General features: G+C 36.5%; 1 protein-coding gene across 1 annotated transcript in view; it reads right to left on the bottom strand.

Moving 5' to 3' along the window:
* Window positions 1-336: 336 nt before the first annotated feature.
* The window catches only part of LOC100928969 (multiple epidermal growth factor-like domains protein 6), a 402,703-nt gene continuing 383,596 nt past the window's right edge, over window positions 337-19,443 (bottom strand). The window contains exons 18-19 of the mRNA XM_031961116.1: window positions 15,845-15,973; window positions 337-810 (exon numbers count right to left, since the gene is read on the bottom strand). Coding sequence (XP_031816976.1) covers window positions 767-810; window positions 15,845-15,973 — 173 coding nt within the window. The 3' untranslated portion in view covers window positions 337-766. The remainder of the gene's footprint in view (window positions 811-15,844; window positions 15,974-19,443) is intronic.

The raw sequence follows: 19,443 nt of genomic DNA, 5'->3' as shown, positions 1-19,443 counted from the left end.
TCACACAAGAAAAACATGGAGCTGTAGAGAGAAAGTACATAGTAGTAAAAAAAAATATCCCATCCTGAAATGGAATAAAAAATGAGTAGGTACTATTATTTGGATATTAGCCTCCTTAGAAAGGATCTGGACTCTCTGTGTCTTCTTAATGAATACATCACAGCCCAGAAAAACCCTGGATAAGAGCATGGTTGTTTCCATAGCAGCTGGGCAGGACTGGGTGACATTGTTTATTCTCTGCCCAGCACTGACATACCGGGTTATGGGCCTTACCACATGTGTCTACTGGCCAAACTAAGGGAAGAGGAAATGTAAACCCAATGAATTAAATTTGTCTTTGTAAATACAGCACGCACCATGAGAGCAGGGGAAAGTTTTATTAAATAAGACCATTGCCTACAGAAGTGTGCTGTCCTCTGGGACCTGAGTTTCATTACATTTACTTGGGGATTAGTATACCATTTGATTTTGTTTGGTTCAGTCCATTTGTGACCAACTGTCAAGAACCGGCTGCAATTTTCGTGTCACTGAAGAAAATCATAGGGTGATGTCAGGTAAAATCAAGTAAAATCATTGCATAATTCATGGGGGACTGTCCATCAAAAGAATGAGTTTTCATGGTGCCACTGGCTGAAACTTCCCAGGCTGCTCCAGTCTACACACAAATGAACATGAACTGAAGTTTTGTCACTTGTCAGTCATTCTGTTGGGTTCATTCCTTCCTCTTCATTCTCATCAATAGCAGTTAAAATTTCCATAGCCATTCTTATGTAATAGTGTATAATTTTGCTAATAATCCCTCTATGAATCCTGCAGTACAAAGGAAGGATGAATTGGTTACTTCAGAAATAGGATAAAGAAAATGTCTATTTGATGTCAAAGTAAGGTGACTCAGAAATCCATTCAAATTAGTTATTTTGTATTGAATAGACAAAAGAGGAAAAACAGTTTATTACCTGGAAATGCTGGTTTCAGATAAACTTCAACTATCTGCTCAGAAAACTGAATGTGTCTTTAAATATATTCCATTAAAAGAAAGATGGTAGGAAAAGCTTTGTGATACAATGGGGACAGCTAGATGGTGCAATGAATAGCGCACCAGTCAGGAGGACCTGAGTTCAAATTTGACCTCAGACACTTAACACTTCCTAGCTGTGTGACACTGGGCAAATCACTTAATCCTGATTGCCTCACCAAAATATGATGAAGAAGATACAAGATCCAATTCTGGCTATCTTCCTTAAATTATATTATTGTGTGTGTATTTACATATCTATGTGTTTTCGTGTATGTGTAGAGACACACACACATACAACTGAAATTAACTTTATCTTGCCTATACCCCTTAGTAGCAGTATATTCTTGGGCAAATCACTTAATCTATCTAAATCAGCAGCAGTATAGGTGGCTTCCAGACCTCTCAGCCCAGAAACTGCAAAGAGGGCCTAGAAGGTCAGCAGAAAACCCCAACACACCCCAACACACAATCTCAGTGCAGGCCCAGTCCTGGCCCCAGTTCCCACTCTGACCTCAGCCTCAGCAAGGTGAGATGCTGTAATCAGCAGCAGTGCTGGAACCCTCTCAGCCCAGGAACAACAGAGAGAACTCGGAAGGTCAGTGGAGAGGATCTGTGATAAAGAGGTGGGAGTCTGATGTGCAGTCCCAACACAGCCTAGGTCAGCAGAGCTCCAGTCCCAACTAGCACTCTATCTCTTACAGCTACAATGGGGTGGGAATAGAAAGGAGTATGCCTTTTTTTCTCAATTATAAAAATTACTTTCACAAAAACCAACTGTATAAAAACTTCACAAATGCAGAAACATTAAAGGCACCCTTTTCAGGTTATAATGCAATAACAATTGTATGCAATAATGTGCTGTGGAAGTATAAATTTAAAAAAAAATAATTGAAAACTAAGTAATTTAAAACTAAAGAATGACTGGGTCAAAGAATGAATCATAAAATCCAATCATTTCATTAAGGAGAATGGCAAAAGTGAACCAACATTTTAAAATTTGTGGGATGAAGCTTTGACTTCAAAGCAATATTTCTGGGAAAATTTGTATTTTTAAATATATACATCAGTAACAAAAAAGATCAGAACATTGAATTGGACACAAAACTTTAAACAAAAAAAAAAAACTAGAATAAGAACAAATTTAAAATGCCCGATTAAATTTTTTAAAAAATAGAAATCCTGAAAATCAAAGTAGAGATTAAGAAAAACTAAAGAAAAAAAATCATAGAACTAATAAACAAAGTTAGAGGCTAGTTTTTTTTTTTTAAACAACAACAAAACAGATAAACCATTGGTTAATTTGATTTAAAAAAAGAAAAAATTAAATTAAATTAGTAGTATCCAAAATGAAAAGGGTACCACCAATGAAGATGAAATTAAAGCAATTATTAGGAGTTATTTTGCCTAATTATAAGCCAATAAAACTGACAATCTAAGTTAATTTATACAAATGAATAATCACAAAAAATATAAACTTCCCAGATTAACAGAAGAGAAAATAAAATACTTAAATAATTCCATCTTAGAAAAGCAAGTAATTGAATGACATAAATGAGCTCCCTAAGATAAAATCCCCAGGTCCAGATAGATTTATAAATGAATTCTATCATAGTTTCTTTTACAACAAAGTATGGCTTTGTTATTTTTAAACAAGGGAGAACAAAAAGAGAAAAAAAAAACACTATATACACCAATTTCCTTAATGGATATTGATAAATTTTTTTAAAAAATAAAATCTTAGCAAGAAGATTAAAAAAAATATATCACAAGGATCATAAACTTTGACCACGTGGGATTTAAACCAGGAAAGCAAGTTAGTTCAATTTTAGAAAAGCTATCAGCATAATTGACCATATCAACAACAAAACCAACAAATATCATCATTATATCAATAAATGCCCACATACTTAATAAATTAATACTTTTAAAACATAGATCGAGGGCAGCTAAGTGGCACAGTGGATAGAGCATCAGCCCTGAAGTCAAGAGGACCTGAATTCATATCTGGTCTCAGACACTTAACATTTCCTCAGCAAGTAACTTAACCCCAATTGCTTCAGCAAGAAAACAAACAAACAAACAAACAAACGAATGAATGAATAAATAAATATAATATAGATTTAAAATCCTCTATTTGATAATTACAACACTTCACAATCTAACTTAAACCTCTTTCCATGATGATAAGAAATTACATCCTCTTACACATCATATGTTCTGAACAAATGGACCTGGTTGTTGTTCACCATAAACAATATGCCATTTGCTATCTTTATGCTTCAGCATTGGCTCTTTCTTGTCATCTCTACCTTTGGAAAGCGCTATCTCCCTCTGTTAGGTTTGAAGTGTCATCTCTTTCAGATGACCTTGGATTGTGATTTCCCAAATTTTTAGTAAAGCCAGAGTTTTTGTTCCCATGATTACAAAGAATGGATGTATAATAATCCCAGTCTTGGCTGAAGTCATGGCTTTGATTGTCAAGTAAGTGAGGTAGGAAAAAACCTCTGGAAACTAAAGGCTGTATTTAGCCTAAATCCCTTTCAGTTCCCATATTGTTTTGGACTGTGATGCTACTGTGTGTAGCAGAAGTCACGTGGATATTGGACTTAACCTTGGGTCAGCAAATGCACCCACAGAATCCTGTGTTTGGAAGAAAACACATTGTGTTGGTGAGGGAAAGTAGTACAGTTGAAAGCAAATTTACTTTCAAAATGCCATTATAATAATCGATTAAGCCATTTCCCATAGTTAGAGATGTGGCCTTAAGGGCAGGGACTTCCTTGAGAATGCTTATTAACAGAACAGGGCCCATTAAAACCTTTTATTTGCAAAAAGCTACTTAACAGAAGTGAAGTTGGGGAAGGGAAGGGGGTGAGGAGTAGAGGTGGCAGCATTAACAGTGATAATAACAATAAAAGGGAACATTTTTTATTTTTTTAAGGCCTTACTTTGAAACCCAGTTGAAAAAAAGACTTCTACAAAAGATTTAAAAAACAGGACAGAATGAAATGATGACAAATTCAGTACACACATTCGAGCTTTATGTTCCAAAGTCTTAGAGCATTGTTGGAAATCTAATAAGGAATTCATCTTTGGAAATTCTCTGATACATTGGGTTTCAAATCTATTTGATTCAATGAGCATTAATTAAATGCCCACTATGTACAGGGACACAAGGACCATCTTAGTATCTAGGAAAAGAGAGCAGAACTGCCTAACAGAGATGGGCTCTGTTATGTATGGCTTAGTGAGAACTCAGGTCTAAGATCTACATTTTAGTGCTGAAAGTCACTTATCTTGCCTTTGGACACCGTGACTTCATCTTTCTGCTTGTCACTTTCCTTGTCTATGAAATGAGGACTTGCAGATCAGTAAGAGTCTCTCTGATGGTTACCTCCAAATGCATGTTTACCATGTTTGTACACAATAGATTGCATTTTTTTTTTACTCCATTCTAATGGGAGCTCCTCAAGAGCAAGAATTGTTTTTTTACCTTTCTTTGTATTCCCAGTGCCTAACAATGCTTAGAGCCCATGTAGGTGATTAATAAATGCTTGCTGTTCTGACTTTTGACTTTAATTAAAACTAATGCCTTGATTCAATAAATATTAAGCTCTAGGTACCAGGCATCCAAAAATTAACATGAAAGAATCAATCACCTGACAAGCATTTACTAAGAGCCTACTATGTGCCAGACATTATTCTCCAGAAGTTTATATATTAGGACCCTGAGATCATATAAAACAATTGCCTAAAATGGACATTTTTACTTTACTAGATGAATTTTTCTTTGACTTTTAGCATGATTTATATCAATTGGATGCTGTTTCCTGAATCACTCACATATGGCACAAACACATTTTCCTAAAAGTCAATCACAAATACTAACACCCTCCCCCCCCCCCCCCCCCCCCCCCCCCCCCCCCCCCCCCCCGCCCCCCAAACAGCTTCTCGTTCTTAGAATTGAAAGTTAGAAGGAAGGGAACTTCAGGTAATTGAGTCCAACACTTACTCTCCCAGCTCCCAGAACCACTATCTTAAAAAAAAAAAAAAGATAAAGAAGCTGATACCGAGAGATCATAAAGAATATATTTACTTGAGTTCACAGAAAAGCAGCAGAAGGTAACTTTAGGATGGAGTTTCTTTTATTTTATCTTTGAATCCCCAGTGCCTAGCACACGGTAGGTATTTAATAAATGTATGCTAAATTCAGATGAATAGAAAGTACCATATCCTTTGACTCCAGGTAGAACTATCTTACCATTGCACCACCCATTCTTGTTCAGCTTTTCTTATCCTTTGAAATCAAGCAAATAAAATTGCTACCCAGCTGAGCCTGAATCATATTATAGTTGAATAAAATTATATGAAAAAATTAACTCTGTTCAATCTGATAATCTTTTTTTTCCCCAACAGTCTTTGGCTAAGAGCCAGAAACACAAGGCTCAATCATTTCTAATTTATTCAATTAAAATAACTGCTTGGGGATTTCTACTTCTTACCTCTTTCTTTCCTTTATCGAGGACATACTCCCTCTTCATTCCTACCTCATTCAAACATTTCCCCAAAGTAGAAAGCCTAGAATAGTTCCAACCTATGATGTAGACAACAGTATGATAGTGAAAGCTGAGAAGTGAGTAGGGGATGAGAGGGTGAGGAAATAGAGAACATTTTTATGTTTAAATCTTATGCTTTTTACCCCAGTAGTATACAAGCCTTTTGAGGGTAGGGAAAGGATTTTATTTTGTTGAATAATGACAGTGAGCAATTACTCAGTGCTTACTCTGTGCCTGATATTATACTAAATCCTAGAGATAGAAATAAATGAACAAATATATTAAAGATGGTATTAAAATATTAACTAAAGAAATATAAAATAATAAAGAAATAAGATAAATAAACAAAAGCCCCTTCTCTCAAGGAGCTCACAATAAATGTTTAGACAACATACAAATAACTATGGACAAATGATATTTACAGGACAAATAGGAGACAGTCTCAGGGGAAAACATTAACATTGGTGGAAATTTTTTTTTTTTTTAAATGGGATTCTAGCTGAGACTTGAATGAAGAAAAAGAAGTGAGAAATGAGGAGGAAAGAATTTCAGGCAGAGGGGAAATGTAGTGAAAATGCCCAGAATTGGGAGCATCTTGTGTAAGGAACAGCAAGGAGGACAGTAAGTGGATAACAGAGCATGTGAAGGGGAGAAAGGTATAAGAAGAAGGACAAGGTAGGAGGAGAACAGGTTATAAATATTTTTTAAAAAACAAAAACAAAAGTTTTCATTCCCAGGATCTAGATGCAGGCCAGTTTCTGTCTGGAAATCCATGTACTGTGATAGTTCCTATAACCTGAAATGGACCTAGAAGGCCACATCAGAGGTGACACATGTTTGCTGTACTTTTAGGCTTTAACATCAACAGACTGTCATTTCATAAGCTCCCTGTCAATAGGGGGCACTGGGTATTTTTCCTTCTTTAATCCATAATCTTTAGATATGATAATAGCTTTTTCATCTTGGCCATAGGAGCTTTAAGTGTATCACAAATAAAAATTTCCTTGGTATATAACATGATATCACACAATTCTGTTCTCGCATCTCTTGGATTCAGCCTGGAATGCATGTGATGCTTCAGAACTATCTGAAGAAGACTTGAGCCAAGTGATGCAGGAGCCATCTTGACAAAGATATTCAGAGCTCAGCCTGGGCAGCTTACTGAATTCATGGGTGAATTGTGGCCAAGTTTCTGGATAAATATTCCAGCTCATCATGTGATCTCACTTCTCTTGGATACAGGAAAGGCAGGTCTGGCCATAGTGACCAATGGGATAGACGATATTCATATATTTGTGGTAAATTATGAAAATGTTATTGACAAGACAAAAGAATCACCTTTCTCCTTTATTTCAATAAAATATTGCCAAAACCAAAGGTTTAAATTCTCCCCTGATTGATGTAACTGTATCACAATATATGATCTATCCTTCATAAAGAACTTTGAATACTTTATAGACAATATCTAACCCATTGATTCATGATATGTATGAATATCACAAGCTAGAAAGAATGTCCACTCCAGGTCCCTCCTTTGATGGTAAAAGAAATGAAGGGACAGAGAAGAGAATTGATACAGCTAAAAGAATATAAATTGTAAATAGCAGAGCATTTCAACCTAGGTCCCTTGACTCCTAAGCTAGTATTTATTCTACTGTCCCACAATGAAAGAATCCAAACAAGTTTTGCATTTTTGGAAAAAGGAACTCTACTCCATTAGAATAAAACACTCAAAGTTATGGCAGCTATTACTGACTCAGAGTTGCTCTCTTTGTCCTTTGGGACCATCTTGTTGGGTGCCCCGCCATTACTCTTCTTCCAAAACTATATTTCCTGTCAGTCCTCTTACACAAAAAATGTTTGATGGTTTTCAATGGTTTTCTAATGGATATTGGATAAAGTCGAAGCTCCTTTGTCTGGTATTCAAGGCCATCTGTAATTAAATCCTACATGACCTTTCTTGTTGTGATCTTCCACCATCCTCTTCAAGAAGGAACCTTCTATTCTAATCAAACTGAGCTTCCTATTGCACTCTGAACTGACCAATTTCTATCTCGTCTTTTTCCATTTGGGTTGGGTCTCCTTTTTTCTCTGTTTGGAATGCTTTCTCCTTCCTTTCCCTCCCTGCTTTTTCCTATTCAAATCACTCATCCCCTGAGATCCATCATCTCTTCCATGGCATCATCCTAAAGCACTCCAGGCCCCAATGATATCTCCTTCCTCTGAACTCAGCATTTATAATCAATGTGCCTCATCTGGCAATGAATCAAGTCCTTCCTTGTCATCTCTCTTGCCCTGTTGTCTTCTATTGTGATTTAATCCTATTATTATTGATTTCACTTTCCATGGATATATCTCATCTTCCCAAATACAGTAGGGATGAGGTTTTATGCTTATTGATATTCTAATATACAGCCTGAGGCTACACAGTACCTCACAAAAATAGACACTTGGTCAATAGGGACGGCACACAGATGCAATCCTATAAAATCTCACCTTCTACCAAGTGACAGAACTTTGGCAGATTTAGTAAATGCTGTATCCAAAAGCTCAAATTTCTTGTTCCAGGTAAATTACTTGGGTTCATAAACTCAAAATTAACAATGAAACATTGGGGATTTTAGTGAACTGAAAGCTTTATATGAGTAAACAGGGTTATAGGAGAGTTTATAAATGCAATGTGCTTTTGAACTATATTGAGAGGTGGGGGACTGAGAAAAGAATAAGCAGATTGGCTTCTTAGGCTCTGTCTTGCTCTTATTCTATCTTGACTGTAGAGGTCCTTAAACTAGAATCTGGGATCTTGTTTTTTTTTTTTTGTTTGTTTTTTTTTATGATAACTATTTCAATGTAATTGATTTCATTTGTGATGCTGTCCAAGTTGCCACTGCATTGCTATTATTTTATTATTATTAATGTGATATATTTAAAACATTTTTGTAAATAAGGATCCATAAGATTAACTAGACTGCCAAAGAGGCTAGGACACAAAATTCTCTCTTTATCTCCCCTGATCAATGTAACTGAATTCCAATATATGATTTATGCCTCACAAAGATCTCTGAACACTATCAAAAATATCTAACTGGTTGGTTCAAGATTTGGATGAAAGGTCCTAAGATCACAAGCTTGAAGAGATGTGTAGTTTAATTTCCTCTTTTGACAGATAAGGAAATGGAGGTACAGAGAATGGAACTGTCACGGCTAGAAGCACATAAATTGTAAATAGCAGAGTCATATAAAATCTCGTGATCCAGAATGTTATGTTTAGTTTGTGAACCACATTTTAGGAAGTACATAAATTAAATGAAAGCTGTCCAGAGAAAGATAATTAGAGTGATAAAATGAGTTCATATCCTATGGGTATAGGGTTGTTCAACAAGGGATGTTTAACTTGCAGATGGAAAGAGTTGAAAGTTCAAGTTTGTTGATTCCAAATATTTAAAGGGATATTCAATCAAAGGGGGAATGAATATATCCTGCTTTGTCCCAGAAGGCAGAATTACCAGCAAAGGGTAGAAATTGCAGAGACAAATTTAGTATTTTTCAGAGGGAAAGAGAGAGAGAAAATGTGCATGTGTGTGTGTGTGTGTGTGTGTGTGTGTGTGAGAGAGAGAGAGAGAGAGAGAGAGAGAAGGGACTGATCAAGTATAAGAATTGTCATAGTAACAGATTTTAATCTAAAGAGGTCTTAGTCATCATGTAGCTTCATCCTTTCTCTGGGAAAAATGAAGTTGAGAAAGGTATGATGACTATCTAACACAGGAAAGGGTATTATGTCTAAAGAGAAGGAGAATAAGTTTTCTCAGCTGGATAAGAGAACCATAGGATCCTAGGATCAATGGTTTTATAAGATTATAGAGTTTTATTATCAAAAGAGAACCACAGGATCATAAATCTAGAACTGGAGATGACCATAGAAAGCATTTAGTCTGAACAGACAAAAAACTGAAGCAAGAACACATGAAATGACTTTCCCTGAATGATACAAGTAGTGGGCATCTGAACGAGGATCATAAGTTAAGTCTCAACTCACTCCAACCTTTTCTCCAATTCCAAATCTGGCATCTTATGCACTAGACAAGCTATCCCCCCCCAATAGATTACAGTATATAGAAAATAGGATAGGTGCAAGAATGGGTATTTTGAAAAGGATTTAGACATGGTTAAACTGGCATCCAATTTAATAAATATTTATTTATCACATCCTTCATCCAAAGTACTGTATTAGCTATTGGGAGGGAATAAAAAGATGAATAAGAAATGGTTTCCCCCTTCATGGAGGTTACAATCCTATTGGGGATATAAGATATGGACAGATGAGACTGATTAATTTACTCACCCCATCTTTTTTAAGGTAAGTGATAAGATGGCTTGGTACTTCAATCATGGGAAAACAACAAATCCCTTTCAATTACAGATTTGAGTTTCAAACAATTATAAGATTTAATAATCTAAGTGCAAAAACAAAATCAAAAACTTGGAACTGAAATGACATTACCCAAGAAGACACCTGGGTGGGGTAAAGAAACTTGGTCACTTTATGAGTGATCTATAAATTATCAGACAAGTTGAGAAATGAGTCATTCAAAAGGCGGGAGTACATGTAGTGTTCCCGTAAAACAAATAAAACAAAATTAAACCAGCCCACCTCTTGAAAAGGAATAACTTGGTTAGGAGTGGGAGTGGAGAGAAGAAGCTTTGACTTTCTTTAGCTTAGATCTTGTCATTTAGTCCTCCCTTGACCTTTGGCTGAAGAAACACCTTTCACTCTTCAAAGGATTCATAGAATGGCAAATTTCCTCTCTCTAGTCAAAGTCCTAAGGGCACCTATGGGTTAGGTAATGACAAGAACAGACTAGACATCAATTCACAATTCCACAGGAAATCCATTAAGGAAACTATACCATACCTAAAAGAAACTCCTTGTGCATTCCATAGATGGGAAAGAAAATAAAATTGCAACAACCAGAAAGTGTGAGTTACCCTTTGCTATATACCCTCTCTAAGTTTGAGCTTACTTTCCCCTGGACTTGTTATGTAATTGTGGGAAAGTGTATCACGGACTTTTTGGAAGATGTTTTATATTAACTGTTCTTATTAGAGTACCTTAGTGAAAAAAAAATCTATGCTGAAAGTACTTAGGCTGGTTGAATAAAATGATTCCCAACTGATAATCTTGACTTAAGATTCATCTGGGTGAGAACAAATTGAGGTCAGATTTCCCACAGTCTTTTTGAGTGATAGACATATGGACAAATGACTATAATGCATGGTAGTATAGGAAAAAAATAGAATATGAGCTATACAATGAGAAGTGAGCAAAAAGAGAAACTGTCTCCAGCTAAGGGGCAGGTTTATAATTTAGACATAATTAGAATACTGTTCAGGATCATAGATTGTAGGTTGAGGGATGAAAGGGACCAAACCCAAACCCATTATTTTACATAAAAGGAAATTGAGTCCCAGGGAAGTTGTGTCCAATATAATGAACAGATGAGGTTCAAGACCAGATTTTCTAACTTATTCAAGTTCCACACTGGATAGAGAAGAGGACTCTTGTGGATACTCTATGAATCAACCTAGATCTAGACTAGGGGACCTAGAGATATAATAAGAGAGAGAGAAAGACTTAGAAAATGATATCTATGAAAAGCTGTCAGTAATTGGGTGAAAGTGTAGTTGGCATCCCAATAGTCCCGTGTAATAGAACCATGGATAAATATTCTTGTCAAGGAATGTGAGGAAGCCTAATTATTGAAGGTGAATTTCAGGGATAGTGATAAAGCTAGGTAACACTGTAGATGAAATGCCAGGTCTGAAGTCAGGAAGACCTGAGTTCCAAACCAGCCTGAAACAATTAGCACTGTATGACTCTGGACAACATGCTAACTTTGTTTACCTCTGTTGCCTTATCTACAATATGAGCTGGAGAAAGAAATGGTAAACCACTACAGTATTTTTGCCAAGAAAACCTCAAATAGGGTCCTAAAAAGTTGTACATCACTGAAATGACTGAACATCAACAAAAATGAAATGTTTTGCTTTGGTTTGGCATACCTGCTAATTAGTTTTAGCCACAAACCTATCGGATGTCAAGGAGAAAGTCTAGGACAGAAAAAGAAAAAAAAAACTTGTCAAACTGGTTGTTTTTCTTAATAGTAAAAGTTCTTCAACCAAACTGCACAACCTCTGACCCAACAATATCACTATTAGGTCCTTTTCCCAAAGAGATCATAAAAAGAGAAAAGGACTTACATGTGCAAAACTATTTATCACAGTCCTTTTCATGATGGAACATATTGGAAATTGCAGAGATGCCTACCGGTTGGGGAACAGATGGATAAGCTGTGGCATATGAATGTAATGGAATACTGTTGTTCAATAAGAAATGAATAATAAGCAGATCTCAGAAAAACCCAGAAAGACTTGTACAAACTGATTCAAAGTGAAATGAGCCTAACCAGGAAGACATTGTACACAGAATCAGTAACATCATATTATGATCAGTTATTGTCTTGGCTCTTCTCAGCAATGTGATGATCCAAAACAAGTACAACAGGTTCATGAAGGAAAATGCTATCCATACCTGATAAAGAACTGATGAACTATCAAAGCATATTTTTTCACTTTATTCTTCTGATCTGTTTCTTCTTCCACAACTGTGACTAATATGGATCAAACTACCTTCTTCAGAAGAGGGGAGGGGAAAGAGGGAAAGAGGAATAAAATTTTGAAAATCAAAATCTTGTAAAAATGGTGCAAGAGTGGCTTTTTTTCACGTATCTGGAGAAAAACAAAATACTATTATCTAAAATAATTTTTAAAATGGTGTAGGTTCCTTTGTGTTTGGGAGGGAAATGTAGTTGTTTTAATTAATTGCCAAATCACTAGATGTCTTGTTGTTTTGAGGATCAGATGAGAGTTCAGTGCCTTGAACACGGTGGATGAATGCTTATTTCTTCCCTTCTTTCTTGAACTGTTGGATAAACACTGAGGTGTCACTCAATCTCTTTCCAAGAATAGCTTATGGGCCACCTCCAATATGATGCCTTTCCTGGTCACCCAGGTAGTAATTCTCTCTACCTTTGGGTATCACTTTATATGTACCTTGAAAAGATTTATATTTATTTAATTCTGTCCACATTGTATATGGCTAATGCAAAATCAGCCCTCTCAAGACAGGGACTTTTTTTTTTTCTTTGTTTTCTTTGCACATTGTCTGGCACATAATAGGCACTTAGTAAATGTCTGACCTAGAGGCTGCCAGGAGGAGTCAAGAAGATCCAGTTCAAAATCCAATTGCAGATACTTAATATTTGTAGGATCTTGGAAAAGTCAGTTTTGTCATCTGAAAAATGGGGATAATAATAATAGTACTGGGGTTGTTGTGAACATAAATTAAATACTATTTATAAAATGCTTTAAAATTTTCACAAAGCTATATAAATATGAATTGAACTAATTTCTCATCTTTAAATGGAAACAATATTACTTTGTGATTTACCTCACAGTTTTATCATGAGAAAAGTGTTTTGTGAACCTTAAAAATCTGGGTGCTAATGTGATTTGGTGAAATTGTGTGGTGCAGCGGATAGAACCTTGACCCTGGAATCAGGAGGACCCCAGTTAAAATTTGACCTCAGGCAATTTACACTAACTGTGTGACCCTGGGCAAAGTCAATTAACCTTGATTGCCTTGGGGAAAAAAAAGTGAGTTTCAAATCATCATTAACATAGTTACTATAACTACCTAGTGTCATCATGATTATTACTGCAATCACTGTCTTTGTCACCATGATCACAATTTTACCACCAACATATTTATCATCATCATCATCATCACTATTGTTACCTTTCTTCATCATCATTCTCATCCTCCTTATCATTGCCTTCATCATCATTATCCTAATCATCAACATTATTATCAGCTTAACCACCATGATTATCATCTTCATTATCATCATTTTATCATATCATTATAATCAGTTTTATCATCATCATCATCATCACCATCTTCATCACCACTCCCATCATTACTTTTACTATCTTTATTATCACCCTCGCTATCAAAATCACTACAATCTTCTTTGTCATCCCCACAATCATCATCATTATATTTTCAGCAATACTTCCACTGTCTTGATTATCATCATTAATCATTACTATGATCATCTTTAGTTTTATCCCAACCACCATTTTTTCCTTCCTCCTCATTACCCCCCATCCTGTTTTTATTGGAATCTTCCCTACAATCACCCTAATATTATTACACCATGCATAGATCACTATTACCACCTTTATCATGACATCACTATCACCAGTCTCAACATCATGTAAAAACCAGTACAATATTTTTGATTGACTAATGAAATAACTTAAAGGAATTTTAACTCAAGTGACTTCTTCAATATTTTGACATAGACTGCACTGATGCATACAAACTATTTTGATATTAGCCAAAAGTTTCAAGCTGGTTTGAACATGTTGCTGCAACTGAATTTACACTGAGTATCCCCAAAAGTCTTGGCAATGAAAATAGGGAGTGGATGCCATTATGACAGTCATTATATTTTCATGAGGATTAGAGGAGCCACTCTTGCAGGAAGACCAAAGAAAGATGAACCAAAGCAATTAATCAGTCACTACAAAATATTGTTTCTGCAACCACAGCATATATCATGGAATGAGGTGACAAATACATGGCAAGTATGGAGTCAGATTGCCAAGATCTTTCTTCCGGTGTTGTTACCTTTTTAGATTAAGTACCATAGGATCAGATTTGGAAGAGATTCCAAAGGTCACTTGAATACGAATTTCTCCCAAAACCTCTCTGGGAAGTTGTTGTTTGGCCATTGCTTGAAGAAATCCATTAGGGGAAGCCAGTTTTCAACAAAGATAGCCTATTGTATTTTAGAATAATTTTGGTTTTTTTGTATTCTTCCCCCCTCCCCAATCAAATTGGAATCTTTTTTTTTTTTCCAGTTTCCATTGATCCCAATTCTTTTCTCTGGGACCAGGAAGAACAAATTGAATGCCTCTTTTGTATGACAACCCTTCACATATTTGAAAGCAGCTCTTATGTCTCTCTTAATTCTTCTCTGGGCTAGTTATATTAATCACTCGCATTGCATAATCTTATGGATACTTACCACATGAAACTCCCTCTTCTAGACATTCTGAAATTCAGTAGCACCCTTTCTAAAATATACAACCCTAAACTGAATATAATACTAAAGATGTCCTCTGACCAGGTTTGAGTACCACAAGTCCATAACCTCCCTAGATTCAGACTCCATGTCTTAATGAAGCTTATAAAGCTTTGCTTGTCCTTTGCTTTAGAAAACATTATCATACATTGAGATATAAAGATGTAATATATGGCACATACTAAGAAGAAATTAACTAGAAAATGCAGCTAAATTGACATTTTAATTCATATTCTACTGTAAGTAGCAAGTTGTTGGAATGGAGACAAAGATGGGGATGATGGTAGCTGTAGTTTCAACAAAGATAGTGATGGTGCTTTTGATGGTGGTGTTAATAATAATCATAATAGTGGTGATGGGGGAATGATGAGGAGGAGGAGGAGGAGGAAGATGAGGATGATGATACAAATATGCTGGGGAAGTGTTTTTTTTTTTTTAAAACTAAAAATTCAATCCTTATAAGGTAATACAATGTTGTTGTTGCTGTTGTTAAGTAGCTTCATTTGTGTCTGACTCTGTTAACCCACTTGGGATTTTGGTAAAGATAAGAGTAATTTACTACCATCACCTTCTGGAGCTTACTTCAGATAAGGAAACTAAGGTTAACAGGATTAAGTGACTTGCTCAAGGTCACACAGTTAGTAGTTATCCAAGACTAGATTTCTGACTCCAAGGCTGGTACTCAATTCACTTTGCCAAAAAGCTGCTCCAAACAGAATATAATAAGTGCTTGTTATATTATATTTTATTATGTACTTGAAGTTGTATGCTTGTGGCAGATAGAGCAGTGAATTCAAATCAGGGAAATCTGGGTTCATTTCTTGCCTCTGGTACTGGCTACCTGTGTGACCCTGAACAAAATATTGTATCATCCTGACCCTCAGTTTACCTATTTGTCAAATACCTTTATCGTCCACCTCCTAAGATTTTTGTGAAGATGGAATGGAATGGAGTCCAAGTGTTTGCAAACATGAGAGTGGTAGAAATTCAATTGCATTCCTATTACTGTCTCCATCACTGGGATGAAACATTTTGGCCTTGACATGAAAGATTAGCACTACCTTCCTGGCAAGTAGGTCCCGTCCATCCAGATGTGCAGAGACATTGTCCAGTTTGAGGATCACAGCTGGCTCCATTGTGACAGTTACGAACTTGACTGCAACCTTCACTCTCGGGGTTTCCCTGGAGACCTACGAAATGGGCAAACACAAGGCAACATAGATGATTAGTTCTCACCAAAAAAAGAATAACGGCTCACAGTCATATACATTTTAAGGATTCTAAAGCACTTTGCAAACATTTTGACCCTACAATAACCCTTTGATGTAGGTGCTATATTATCCCCAGCTGACAGATGAAGAAACTGAGATTTCAATGGAGATAAAAGTGATGTTCCCCAGTATACTTGGCCATAAAGTGTCTGTGGTAGGATTTAGTTACAGGTTTCCCTGACTCAAAGTTGAATCTTCTGGAGAGAAAGCTAGCTGGCACTGTGGACAGAGTTCTGGACTTGGAGTTAGCAAAATCTAATTTTAAAGCCTGTGTGCCCCTAGACAAGATACTTAAGTAACCTCTCTTTGCCTCATTTTCCTCATCTGTAAAAAGTAATGATAGTACCTTCCTCCCAGCATTGTAATGATGAAATGAGATGACATATTAATACTTTGCAAGCTTTAAAATAGCTATTATTATTATTATTTTATAATCATCATTATTGGCCACATGTCATGGTATTTGAAATATAAGATATAAGAAGCAACTCATTTAATTGGTTTTTTGGGGGAATGAAACACATATGACTTTCATAACACATGCTAATCATAGCCAATGTCCTCTTTGCCACAGCCTGAGATTCACCCTTCCTGGTGTTCCAGAATCCTTTTTGCATGGGCCTTCATCAAAGTCACATCGGTGATAGATCAGCGGTGTCCCTCCTGTTCCCCTGAATGTCTTTGTATTAAACTAATGGTCCAGTAGAGCCAGCAGCCCGACAGGCTGATTATTTATTTGCAATCTGGGAAGAGAACTGACAGGTCCATTGTTTTAATTGTCCATTTTTCATGGGCTGAGGCATGATCTCACCCAGATCTTTGTTTCTTGGTCAAAGAATAAACACATCAGAGCCAGGATCCCAGAGCAGCTGGATCTCTCCTGGAGTCTGGGTCTTCTCTCAGGCTGTAACTTCTTCTGAACCATAGACTTTGGGGATTTTTTTTCTTGGGTTATCTCACTACAGCATCTCCTTCCTCTCTTTCAGAATCGACCTATGATGTCAACTTACTGGTCTGATTGTTCCTGCAAACAATGTAAGCAGCAGCAGGACTCTGAGGAAAGCAAACATCCAATGGCCCCAGCACTCCCAAGGGGTTCCCAGGAGAAGGGCCTTGTCCCAGGCTCACTTAGAATTATGGCATTCCATGTCTGGAAGGAAACTTTGAGGTCCTCTCAGCCAGCCTCCTTTGTGGGGAAACAGGCTCAGATCTAGGACTACCCAATGATGCAGTATTATTAGCAAGTATCTTGATCACAAGTTTCAGCCCCCTTTCTGCTCTTTGGAGATGGCTTTATTGACTCATTTTGGAGAGGAAAACTATATGGATCAGCAGAAAACTGACCACCTCAGAGGCACATTTGTATCCAGCTTGTCTGAATCTCAACCCAACATTCTTTCTAGTTCATCAATCCATCTCTCAAGATCCAACTTGTGCAATCCTGGGCACACCTGGAACTACATCAAGGCACAACGACCAGTCAGCCGCAAAGCATAATTTTAGGGAATTGAAAGCCATCTTGACCAGCCCCCCAATTACTCCCTCCACTGATCTACTAATGTTTCACCTTTCCCTCCTGCCTGACATGGAATTCTAAACATTAGATTTACTAAGGGGTGAGACAATAAAGAGGGGGATATGGTCCAAGGAAAGCCACAACAAATACTTATTTGTTACCTAGGGCCCAACTTCTAACCCTCTTCTATTAAAATAGATTAGTTTATTGCCTTACCTCCCTTTCACCCTGTGAGACAGTGTTGGAAGCAGTTGTGAGATCAAGGAGAGGTGATATTGTTGCATTTCTGTAGGAACTCGAGGCTTACAGGATACTTTCCTTTAAACTATCCTGTGCACAGATGATATAAATTATCTGTGGCAACCACTGGGACAAAGGACTTCCCTTCTCTGACCCTCAATTTTCTTACCCATGATACATCTGGTTTCAGTGATATCAATGGTCCCTTCCTGCTGTAAATCTATGATCACATGATCCCAAATGTACAAGTAGTAACAAAGTTGGAATTTCAAACCAGTTCCATTGGTAACTGATTCAATCTTCTTTCTACAATGGCACAGACCTCTCTCTACCATCTTTATATCTCCCCATAGTACCTAGTACAGTGCTTTAGTAGGGTCAGTACAATTATTGAATGAATAAGAATTAGGCCTCAGAATCCACTGCTTTGCTATTAACTTTAAAGTGTTGGGCTGAATTGATTAAAACAGGTTAAGTACATCCTCAAGCACACCATATATATGGACAATCACTAGCCTCATTGATCTAAATTGATTTAAAGAAAGTGAGGGACACATGCAGAAAATTGTCAATATAGAATCACAAAATTTGAGAGTTAAAAGGACCCTAGTTAGTCCAATCATAAATTACAGGAATCTTCACTATATCATATGCAGCAAGCTTAGCCTTTACTCTAATGTAGAGGATCCTATCTCATTTTGAGGCAATTCATTTAACAGTGAAACAATTCTCTTATTGTTCTTGGAGTTTTCCTTGATTTCAAATCTAAATTTGTTTCTTAATGATTTCCTTTCATTGCTGCTGGTTCTGCTCTCAAAGGTCAAAAAGAGTAACTAACTCTAATCTATTTTGTACAACTCGGCCTCATTTAAATCCAATCATCCCTTGATGTCACTGATCTTTTTCAAAAATGAAGCATAAAAAACATTTCTTTTTCATATAGAAACCTTTCAAATATTTTAAGGGAAAAATTATCACTGCAATCTCCACCCTCTAATTTTCAACTTCAGGTTCCCTGAGACCTCAGATCCTTCACCATACAAATGGCTTTCCTTTGGATATTCCAGACTATCAATATCCACTTTAAACTGTGTCACTTGGAAATGAACACAAATTTGATCTAACCTGGGTAAAATACAGGAGAAGCATCTTCTCATCCCTTGCTTCTACTAATAAAGACCAAAAACATATTGCCATCAGTGATTGTATTTCATTTCTGACTGAGATTGAGCTTTCAGCCTATTGCAACCCTCAGTTTCTTTTTACATTGCCCTCTAACTGATCTCCTATAAGCTTATGTTTATGAAGTTGAATTTTTCAATACTGTAATTCTATGATAATTCCCTGAATGTATCCCTCAGTTCCTTTAAACTATGAAGATCAGTGAGGATAGCAATTGCAGTATGTGATACCATATATAGAGGGTGAGTAGGTAGTACAATGGATAGAGTACTGGATCTGGAGTCTAGAAGACTCATCTTCTTAAATTCAAATCTAGTTTCAAATACCAGTTCTATATCTGAAGTGTATCAGAACTAATATTCTGTGACCCTGGAAAAGTCACTTAACCCTGGCTGCCCTGGTTTCCTCTTCTGTAAATTGAGCTGGAGAAGGAAATAGTAACATATTCTAA

This window comes from Sarcophilus harrisii, chromosome 3, assembly GCF_902635505.1.
Source record: "Sarcophilus harrisii chromosome 3, mSarHar1.11, whole genome shotgun sequence".
Lineage (NCBI taxonomy): Eukaryota > Metazoa > Chordata > Mammalia > Dasyuromorphia > Dasyuridae > Sarcophilus > Sarcophilus harrisii.
The sequence above is the reverse complement of the archived record's forward strand: the minus strand, read 5'-3'. Positions and strand labels throughout refer to the sequence as shown.